The sequence below is a fragment of the Corvus brachyrhynchos genome, unplaced genomic scaffold (assembly GCF_000691975.1).
Source record: "Corvus brachyrhynchos isolate BGI_N302 unplaced genomic scaffold, ASM69197v1 scaffold48, whole genome shotgun sequence".
Classification (NCBI taxonomy): Eukaryota; Metazoa; Chordata; class Aves; order Passeriformes; family Corvidae; genus Corvus; species Corvus brachyrhynchos.
Window position 1 is genome coordinate 4,643,615 of NW_008240027.1, and position 11,630 is coordinate 4,655,244.

Genomic DNA, 11,630 nt, shown 5'->3' on the forward strand with positions numbered 1-11,630 from the left:
GGCCCGGGGAACGGAGATGTCCTGTCCCTTCTGCAGGCATTGGTCCCGAGAGCTGACAGCAGCTCAGGCAATGCAGCCAAGCAGACAAGCTCGGAGCCCCACAGCACAGCCCCAGCAGGACCTGCCCCAGCTCCCAGCTCAGCTGCTCCAGGGGCAGCCATAGCCACAGACAAAGGATGAGTCCTTGGCTGGCACAAGCTGTTGGAGCCAGGAGGAGGGAAAGAAATGACAGACCTGGTTTTATTATCTCTGCATTGAATCAGCTCCTTGGCTGGACCAGCAGCACAAGGCAGAGGAAGGTCTCTGAACTGCTGGCAGGAGTCAGGCAGCTGCTCTCTGGTTGGCTGCTGCAGGATCTGACACGAGGAGCCAGAAGCACGCATCCTCCTCTGCTTGAGAGGCCAGGGTGGACATGGGCTGCAGCTGCCCAAGACTACATGGTCCCTACAAGTCAACCACAGCACAGAACCTTCCAGGACCAACCATGAGAAACTAACAGCCTCCAACTGCTTTTGATTCTCTCCAACTTCCAAACCCTGTCATCATTACCTTTGGAGCCAACAATAGCTAGAAAAAAGCCTGAGATTTCTCCTTCCCACCCTGTTTCCCCACTGATGTCCAGGAGCACCAGCCTGCAGCACACAGGAGACGCTGCCCTTACCTCTGCGCATCGGGCTGGGAAATGGCATTGACCACAGCCTCCACTGCTGTGTCAAAGAGCTCTGGGTCCTGCAGAGAGGTGAAAGCTGCCTGGATGAGGTTCTCGCAGTCCATCAGCGGGATCTCCAGCTGAACCCAGCTGGAGAAGCACTTCAGCACCTTCTGCTTGATGAAACCCGGGGAGTCCTGCTGCTGCAGCAGCTGCTCCAGCAAAGGGAAGACGGAGCCGCACTCCTGCGCCAGGACGCTGCGTACCTGGCCCTTGCGGTACTGTGGAAGGCGGCTGGTCTGAAACTCCTCAGGCAGCACCGTCAGCAGCTCCAGCAGCGCCAGGCACCGCGCCCGCCCGTCCACGTTGGAGTCCTCGGCCTGGAACACGCGCACCATGTCGGCCACAGCGCAGGGCCAGGCCTCTGGCATCATGCTGAGCGCCAGGGAGGCCAACGCCACGCACAGCCGGGTCAGCACGATCTTGGAGCCGCTGGCAAAGCGCGTGATGTGGGTGAAGAGCTGCGACTTGAGGCTCTCATACTGGTCAGCCGGGATGTCGTTCCAGTAACGGGAGATTTTAATGTGGAGAGCGCTGGCACCAAAGTACTGGATCTCAGGCACCTTGTCCATGTGGAGAAGCAGCCAGCTGAAGTGCCATGCCTGGGGGGACACCTGTGCCTGCATCAGCCATTTCTGAGCCAAGTTCTTGTTCTCGATGTTTGGGTCATAATACAGCTGATGGAGAGCCTGGAAAAGAGAGGGAAGCACCCTAGAGCAGCTGAGGAGCACCACTGTGGCCTGTCCTGCCTTGGAAAGGCTTACCAGGAAGGCTCACTAGGATGGAGCCCTGGACAGCCAGCCCCCCTCCCCAGGGCAGCCTGTGTTAGGTGGCCTCCCTTTTCGTCTATTCTCAGTGAAGCAAGAGTGATCTGGCAGCAGGAAAGGACCTGCAAAGCATCCTTCCCCTCTCTCATGCTTCACTCTAGAAATGTCTGTTCCTTAGTCATTTCCCATCTTCACCTTCACTTGTGCTGGATCTGCCTGCTCCCCTGCTGATGTGCCATCACTGGGGTGGGCACAGGACCCTTCTTCCACATGAGGACTGTAAGGGACATGGCTGACCAGCACTCCTGCCTTCCACCCACACCTGCTCTCTGAAAGGTGTTGTGATCCACAGCTTGCATCTATGAGCCCATGGAATGCAGGAGCCACTGCGGATCCTTGTCTGTCAGGTTATGCAGAGTCCTGAAAGCCCACAGTCACTAAGTTCAGGGATTAATCTCTCCATGAAGCCTCTTCAAAATATTCCCAAACCCACCCAGTTACAGCTGAGCCAAGAGAGCTGGCATCCAACCCTGCCTCTGCCAGTCCAGGGCTGCTCAGTCCAGCTCTCCATATGGAGAAGGGAAACATCACTTACCTGCTTCTGCAGCTTTGTGAGATCTAGTTACTGCTTTGCATAGCTCAGATCCACATGAACAGCTTCACACAGGCTACAAGGCTTTATTTGCAGGGGAATATTATACAGATATGAAGCCCAACCTTAATTAGCTACTTATCCTGAGTGGGTACAGCCAGCAACCAGTGATGTCCTCACACAAGGAGGGGAAGAATAACTACTCCTTGCCTGAAATCCATCTTCTAGCAGTGAGGATTTCTGCCTGGCACAGCACATTTCATTTCAAATTGCTGACTGCACACGCCAGGAGCAAGGAAAATCCATGGCACCTCTCAGGCAATCAGGCACCCGTCGCACCCTACCAGCAAATCAGACCATGATTGCAGCAGGTGCAGAGGATTCTTCTGTGTCCCCACCCTGGCTCCAGGTCTCAAATAGCCTCCCCCCCCAAAAAAAAAGCTCTATGGAATTCTTGTGGTTCTTGTACCCAGGAGAGGATTTAAACCCTATTTTTAAGCATACAGAGCTGGCAGCTTGGGGCATGGGAACAAGCTTCCCAAGCAAGAGCTTGTGCCTCCTGCAGCTTCCCAGTGGGAGACCACAGAGCAGGACAATATGGCAGGAACTTTACAGAGTCGGCATTGCTTGGGCCATAACTTGAATCGCCGCTGTTCAAGACTGTGACAGGGGAAAATGAGGACAACCTCTTTGTAAGAAAGAGGTTATGAAGTACGTCGTAGGAGACAGACTTGGCCAACATGGGCTGCAGAGGGACAGTGTCTGACCCACTAAAACACGTATCCTGACACAGAAAAGGTTAACCCTAGATAAGCAGGGCATGGGAGAGAGAAATATGTCCCAACAGAGCAAGCCAAGGGGAGACCACGAGCTCTCAGTAGCTAGCCAAACCTTTGCTCTGTTTCCAGTTATCTTGGACTTGGATGCAGGAAGCATCACTCAGCTGCTGGGGCAGAGGCAAGCACTGTCATTCCCTCCAAGCAAAGCAACAATTCACTATAGAGCAGCAGCTGCAGATGTGCTAAAAGCTCAGCCACTCCTGGGGGTAGGAACCTGGCTCCTACCCCTGCTCTTGTGCTAAGGACTGAGTCATCCTGCAGCAGGGCTGAAGCTGGAGCTCCCAGCCATTACCGGCTCAGTCTCTTACTTGCTCCCATCAGAGCTTGCTGCTTATTTTTCTTCCCAAATAAACCTCACTTGAGATTCCCAGAACGGTGACAACCCACTCCTTCCCTTCACTGCTTGCTGGGCAGTCATAAGGTGAAAAGAGCAGTGCCCTCTGCCTGTTCCCTAGCCCAGGATCCTTCCCCACCTCTTCTCAACCTCTATTTTTACACCTCCATGCACTTTCTAATGAATTTATTTCTTCTATTTTGAAGAGTGCTACCGCTTAGAAAATTGTGGGGAGAAAAAAATCCCTATGCATCACATATTTCAAGGCACAATGTGTACACAGGAGCCCTAAGCTCTAAACCAGCACAAACTATGCAAAACACAGACCTGATCATGTGTTCAGGATGGACCTGGTCCACAGTGTTGGGTTTCTGACCCACAAGCTCCCCAACTGCTCACCTGTGCTGGCCACAGAGCTGCTGCATGCCTGCATGCCAGTCTCACAGCAGGGAGACTGCCAGGCAAAGCATGGCACTGTGCTCACTCTGGGCACACCACAGCGAGCCCCAGGAGCAATGTATGTGCAGGGCAAGCCTTGCACAGCACTGCAGGTCCATGGGACCATGGCAGGGCAGCAGAGCAGGGGTTGGCAAACACAGTCTGCCTGCTGGGAAGCAGCTGAGGGCTCATCCTCCACCTGGCTGGGGCTGTCAGTGCTGCTGGCTAAGGCCTGATGCTGCCAACAGGGTCTGCTTCAAGCCAGCAGCCTCTGGTGCTTCCATATGATCATCTGACTGAATGGAGAGGAGTGAGCAACCAGGAAGAGCCCAGCATGAGGCTGAGGTGCAAGCAGGTACCAACCCTGCACACACACCTCCAGCACACACACCTCCAGCGCACATACATCCAGTGCACACACCTGCAGCACACACACCCAGTGCACACATCCAGCACACCCATCCAGTGCACACACACCCAGGGCACACACATCCAGTGCACACATCCAGCACACCCATCCAGTGCACACACACCCAGGGCACACACATCCAGTGCACACATCCAGCACACCCATCCAGTGCACACACACCCAGGGCACACACATCCAGTGCACACATCCAGCACACCCATCCAGTGCACACACACCCAGGGCACACACATCCAGTGCACACATCCAGCACACCCATCCAGTGCACACACACCCAGGGCACACACATCCAGTGCACACATCCAGCACACCCATCCAGTGCACACACACCCAGGGCACACACATCCAGTGCACACATCCAGCACACCCATCCAGTGCACACACACCCAGGGCACACACATCCAGTGCACACATCCAGCACACCCATCCAGTGCACACACACCCAGGGCACACACATCCAGTGCACACATCCAGCACACCCATCCAGTGCACACACACCCAGGGCACACACATCCAGTGCACACATCCAGCACACCCATCCAGTGCACACACACCCAGGGCACACACATCCAGTGCACACATCCAGCACACCCATCCAGTGCACACACACCCAGGGCACACACATCCAGTGCACACATCCAGCACACCCATCCAGTGCACACACACCCAGGGCACACACATCCAGTGCACACATCCAGCACACCCATCCAGTGCACACACACCCAGGGCACACACATCCAGTGCACACATCCAGCACACCCATCCAGTGCACACACACCCAGGGCACACACATCCAGTGCACACATCCAGCACACCCATCCAGTGCACACACACCCAGGGCACACACATCCAGTGCACACATCCAGCACACCCATCCAGTGCACACACACCCAGGGCACACACATCCAGTGCACACATCCAGCACACCCATCCAGTGCACACACACCCAGGGCACACACATCCAGTGCACACATCCAGCACACCCATCCAGTGCACACACACCCAGCGCACACACATCCAGCACACACACACCCAGTGCACACATACCCAGTGCACACACACCCAGCGCACACACATCCAGCACACACACATCCAGCACACACCTCCAGCACACACACATCCAGTGCACACACATCCAGTGCACACAGCCCCAGCAGAGACTCCAGCACTGGCTATGCTAAAAAACCCCAGCTGCTGCATCGTAACAATGGCAAGGAGGGAGCACTATCATAGCTGCTCCCCTCAACACTTGTGCTGGGGAGATGTCACTCCCCCTGCATTAAGAGGAACAGTGAGCAATTGGATCCCAAGACCCCTTCCCAGGCAGGGCCAGCTTTCCAGATATGTGGACAGCTTTCCCGCCACCACCATCCCAGCAACTTGCCTGCATCCCTCATACTCTGCCCCGTGCGCAGTCCCCACCGTCACCAGTGAGCTCTCTGGGGAGGCATCCATGCCCAGAAACACCAGCTCAGAGTCCTTCTCGTCCCACTCCTCCTCCAGGGAGTCTCGGGGGAGGTTTCCAGCAAAAGTCTCCAAGGACATGCTGGAGCCTCCACTGCTCAGCACCTCAAAGAGAGAAGTTGAGTGGAAAGATGAAAAAGTCTACCAACTACACAAAGAAATTCAGAGGATGGAAGCAAAGTTGATGCTGAAAGCTCATACTACAAGCTGTTGGAAATCAGAAGAATATTCTTGAAAAAGACATCTGTTCACTATCTCAGCCCCCTTTTGCAAGCACCCTGCCTGGGAGGGGACCAGTTGTGGTGGCTCCTGAAAGAAACATGGCTGTTCCTGCCTGCATGCAGGGCACCAGGTGGAAAGGAAAAGCAGCACGGGCCCCAGGGCTACCAACAGCACACCCCATCCAGTACTCTACACAACATGGGAGACCCTTCCAGAGGGCCTCCAAGGCTAGACATAAATACTGGGACCATCCTAACCAAGCTCAAAGCAGCAGAAGAAACCCCTGGGAGCAGACTAGGCTCTCTTCCTGGCCTACCACACACATCGGATGAGTACCATCCTCTGCTGAGAGCATTGGGCAGGGGGTTGCAAGACCCCATGCCCTGCAGAAGGGCACCTGAACACCCAGCGTGCTCCTCCTCAGCAAGGAGACACTGCCCTCATGCCAGATCAGGCACCAGCACTGGCTGCTGTTGGACTTTAGCACGACCATTCTGGCTAGCACCCTGAGGCCCATCAGGAAGCACTGGAGATGACACGGGGAATTTATTAGTGCCAAGAGGGAGAAGCAGAAGGCATGAAATTGGGTAGTGACATCTAACAGGGAGGGTTTGTGCATTGCAATTTGAACGGGTGGCTGACACCAGACCTGCCTCCCCTGCAATTAGACCTGTAATGTGAGAACTGGTAAACAGCCTGGCTGTCAGCTATGCCCTTTGGCCAGGGAAGGAGCCTTTTCCAACATCAGCTCTGCTTGGCTGAAAATAATTCAAGCTTATTATGATGGCTCTTCCCTGCTCTAAAAAGCTGTGACCAAAGCCTCAGTCAGGCTTTAGTCACTGGAGCAACATCAGCCCCTCAAGTAAGCTGCACTGGTGCAGGGCAGCCTGCCCAAAAGACACGGGTCAGAGATCCCATGCTGGTTCCTTTGTGAGGTGGAACGGGAGCAGTTCAAGGAGAGTTACAGCTGAGCAGAGGCACCTGATCTTAGGCTGCACTCATGTATCGCAAGGGAAAAGGATCTGCTACAAGCCCAGAATCCCCAAGCACTCACCCTTCAGAGCTTCTGCAGGGAGCCCAGTGCCAGCAGACAGTCTCCCTCACTGCACTGCGTAAATACGTGAACACGGGGTGCCCTGCAGAGAGGTGTTGTGTCCATGCCATTATGGGGTGACAAGAGGAGCCTCAGACACATGGCTCTGATCCCAGAGCGGGAGTGTGCTGCCTGCTGTTCTTGGGGGCTCCATGGGGAGACAGCTGCCCTCCAAGGGCCAGTCTCCTTGAGCACACAGACCTGACAGCAGGTACAACCCTGAGTGAGGTCTGCATCACAGCTGGGGAAACAGAAAGCTGCAAAATATATTCCTGCTCTGCTCCTTGTGGTGTGCCCACAGCCACGGCATGGCGGGGGCAGCGGTGGCCAGGTCCCTCGGCAACCACCAGCCTCCTTCCAGCAGGACCCCCCGGGATGTCTCCCGCTGCAGTCTCTCTCTGTCCTTTCTACTTGAACGCACTCACACCGCCAGCGCTCCAGGCCTGCAGCAGCACAGCCATTACCCTGGCTCTGCCAAGTGAAGGGAACATCATCCCTGCCTCCCCCTGCCCGCAGCAGCTCGCCCCCCCAGCCCCAGTGGGGCAGGCTGAGCAGCCAGCACCCCGGGAAGGCAGCAGCCTGCTGAGGATAGCAAATGGATGCAAAATAAAGCCGGGTGTGTGCTGCCAGGCATGCTGCTCCTGTTCAAGGATCCACATTTTGCCAGCAGTCCAAAAGAAAAGGGTTTTTCTCCCCTCTGCTAATAAAAGATGCTGCCCCTCTGAAGCCCCTCTTTGAGCCCAGCTTGCCCACACCAAATCCTCAGCTGTCCAGAAGAGGCTGCAGCCCAGACACAGCTCAGCAGCTTTGGCACCCCTCCCACTGCTTCACTGCCATCATCCCTCTGCAGAGCACAGGGTGGTCCCCAGCAGGGACAGGCACTGTGGGACACGCGTGCACTCCCTGCGAGGGTGGGCAGGGGCCTGAACAAGCAAAGGGTGAGGAGAAGCAGAGAGAAACCCTGGGAATGCAAAGCCCAGGATGAGCGGCAAGGGTGAGCTGAAACCCCTGTACGCTATCCCTTGTTTCTACCCAACACTTCCATGATGGAGTACACAAGCAATTTGAGAGAGGAATTTCTGCTGGAGCCTAGGCATCAATGCCATCCATAATACACCAGAGTTGAGACGAGACTCCAGCGATAGCCCTTGTAAAGCTCAGACAAGCACTGGACAACAAGATGCTGCCTTCTCATCCCATCAGCACCACACCACAGGAAGGAGCCATGTGTTCAGCCAAGGTTCACTCTGGCTGGAATCTGCTTCTGCAAGAACACATGCTTCCCTCGATTTTGCAAGAATCTCTCCTCTTAAGACCCCCAGCTTACCCTCCCCAGTGTGGCTGCCACATCTCACACATGCAGACTGCCTCTAAGGACTAAGGGGTTGATCCACTGCCAGATAGAGGATGCCATTCCCTCACCCTCGTGAGGGTATTTGTAATTCTCTTGATCAGGTTTCTGAAGACAGGCAATAACCTTCCGAAAAAACCAGATGCACTTGATTTCTCCTCCCCATTCTCCTGGGTAGAAGGCAGCCCCAGCAGCTGCCACATCCCTGAGGCTCAGCATCTCAGAGGAGCAGTGATCAAAGCCATCCCTCTCTCATTGCGGTAGGCTCCGGATGTCAGCTCCATGACACCCCGCCTACCCATCCTGCCGGAGAGACTCTGTGCATTCATCAGGCATCTCCAGAGAGGCACACGGCAATCTGGAAGGCCCAGAGATGCCAGACCACTAATGTGCTAGGGAAAAGACGTCAGCGAATATTACAAACACCCCAGAGGATCAGAGGCAGGACAAGGGACGAAAGACCGTGGAAGGAATTAGACAAAAAAAGAGGGCGAGAGCAGGCACTTGGGAAATTCATGGAGGAACGGCACTACCTTTTTTCTTATTTCAAAAAGGGCGATACTGCTGAAGCAGATTCAGCTGCACTAAGAACACATGAGGAGGGTCTCGCATTCTTCCTCTCCGGTCCAATACTGCAGCATTAGGTGCTGATATCCCTGACCTGAGGGAAACCAAGACTGCAGGGCACAAGTCCTGTTTGTGCACTGCTCCTCTGAGACAGACACAGCAGCCCGGACTAAACATCTGCAATCCATCTTCATCATCACCCCAGCACCAGGCTGTCAGTCACACCAGGGACAGCTCCTGGGCACACAAAAGCACAAACCAGATTGCACCATTTAGGCAATGAAAGGTTGAGCATTCTCACAGCCTGAAGCCCTTGGCTTTCCCAGCCTTCCCTTCCCTCTAACCCCTCCAAACACAGCAGCAGAGCCCCACTCAGCAGGAGGTGCAGGGGAAGCAGCACCAGCCCAGAGCTGCTGGACACCCAGCAGGTACACACAGCGTGGCCACGCCAGCCTGCTCTAGCTGTGCTGAAGTCAGAGCAGCATCTAGGTCAGGCTCAGAAGAAAACAAAAAGCAAACAAGCAGCCCTCAGCTAGGACTGGGGGTTGCTGACACAGTAACCGTATCAAAACAGCTCAGCCCCAGCACAGCCCCGCTCCTTCCCTGTGCTACAGGAGAGCTTGCTACGGAAAAACGGAGCAAAAAAATACAGGGAGCAACTTTCAGATGGTTCCTGAAGTGCAGCATCTGAACCTGGCACCTGTCCACAGGCTTTTAGACCTGTCAGCTGGCCCTGCCTCCAGCCTGCACCCTCCTGCCTCCCTGAAACCACTGGTCACAGCTGGAGGGATCTCTCTCTGGCATTGGTTATGCATAAACACAGCAATGATCCTCTTTAGCTACACAGACACCCAGAGCCCTACAAAACCCCACTGCAGAATAAACAACAGAAGGGGTACAAAAGGATTTTCCAGGGACAGAAAACCATCAGAAGAGTGTGACAGGGGCAGTGTGGTGAGACTGCCCTAAAAAAAAAAGAGTGAGGAAGTGTGTTGAGCATTCTTTAACTACATCTGCCACACATGATGACTTCCACTGCGGGAGACCTGGAAAGGCTTCAGCCCTCACACTGTTCCTAACCCCAGCACTTATCACTAACTGACTCAGAGTGGAGTCAAACCCTGATTTTAATCAGTATTCAGTATTATTAATAGAGCTGTGCACAAAACCTAGCAGGTGGAAGAGCTCAGGCCAGTAGGAGCATCACTCATCTGCCAGCATCACCTCTGACAAAGTGGTTCTACCCACCTGCATCCCACAAAACCTGCTCCCAGCAAAGCCCATCTCTCCTTCACTTTGTACCCCACAGCCCTTCCTGGAAAAGACTGACACAGGAAGGCTCTGAGCTGCTGAATCTCTGGGGTTTTTTCTGATCCCACCCCATCCTTCTTCCCCTGTTCAGGGACTGTGCTGCTGCCCCCCACCAGCAGCTCAGAGCCCCACTGCAGTCCACAGCTGCACCTTCAGAGGACACTACTGAGATGGCAAAGCCTGCAGAGATCGGGAGAGGCCAGGCAGACTGGGGGAGGGGAGATGAAGCATCCTAGAGGGCATCTCTGCCTCCTCCCAGGCATCGGGAGACTAAATCCCAAACAGCTTGGCAAGGATGAGCTGCCTCTCGGCACAGCCGCACCTCACCCAGCCAGTGCCGAGTGCCCGCACCCTGGCACTGCCCACCCTTCGCAGGCAAGTGTGCGCCTCATTGTTGGTGCAAACAAAGGAGTGGTTTGTGTCTGACAAAAAGAAAGGAAGTCAGAGGCAAAATCATCCAGCAGCCCTGGCTGTATGCAGATTAAGCCGCAGAAGGTTGCACGAATGTAGCATTTTCCAGACATCAGTTAATCCCCCCGGCGGTGCTCTGTCTCCCTGGAAGAGGTGGGCTGAGTCTCACCTGCAGCCACAAAGGCAACCAGCGCCCAGTGACAAACCTGACATCCCTGAGCTGACATCTCCTGTGAGGCCAGGCAACCCGCTGGGGAGCGACAGGCGTGAAAAGCTTGGGGAAATGGTTTAGTGGTGGGCTTGGCGGAGCTGAGCTAACCATTGGACACGATGATCTGAGAGGTCCTTTCCAACCTAAACGATTCCACAATTCTATGTGCCCACCAGCACGCCCATGAGTATTGCTTTGGCAGGGATCTCAGTCTATTCTTATAGAGGAAAAATGAGGACACTGGGATTCCCACTAGCTGTCTGAGGACCGAGCTACGGATGTCTGTCGGATGTCTGGCTACAGGGTAAGTGGAAGGGTGATGCACTTGCTGTTTGCCCTTCAGGGATGCATCCTCTGCTGCCCTGCCCCCATCACCTCCAAGGTGGCCACGGGAAGGTTTTCGCTCAGCTGCCCTCCTGGGTGCTCACTGAGGTGCCCTGCTTGGTCTCCATGACGAATCCCAGGTCACACATCAGTTGCTCAGGGCTCATCCCAGCAGCAGTGTGATGCCAGCAGGCCTTGGTTTGCCGTAGCCATTCCCTGGATCCCAGATTTCAGCAATCAGCCTCACTCCTGTTGCCCTGCAGATGCTTTGGAGGACTTTGAGCATCAGCAGGAGGAAAGGGGCTGGATTCCTGGTTTAGAAAGGCATCACTGGGCCATCCGCCCTCTGAAGGCTTTTCCCAACCGTAACACCCAGTAATTCCCAGCACCGGGCAAAAGTTCCTTCCTTCCCTGCCTAATGGAGACATTGATAATGGCCTTCACATTGATGCATCTGGTTCAGTAGCCAGGACCAGACCCGCGGGCTCTCCCGGACCAGCGCTGCAGCTGTCGACCTAGAGGACGCCAGTCGGAGACACACACAACCCCTCCCTTCTGCTCCCATTCCTG

At 55.0% G+C, this 11,630-nt stretch overlaps 1 protein-coding gene across 2 annotated transcripts in view; it reads right to left on the bottom strand.

The window, feature by feature from the left end:
- IPO13 (importin 13) overlaps positions 1-11,630 on the bottom strand; it is a 36,180-nt gene that overhangs the window by 21,687 nt on the left and 2,863 nt on the right. For both annotated transcript variants that reach the window (XM_017743502.1, XM_008640796.2), the window contains exon 4: positions 662-1,398. In XM_017743502.1, coding sequence (XP_017598991.1) covers positions 662-1,398 — 737 coding nt within the window. The remainder of the gene's footprint in view (positions 1-661; positions 1,399-11,630) is intronic.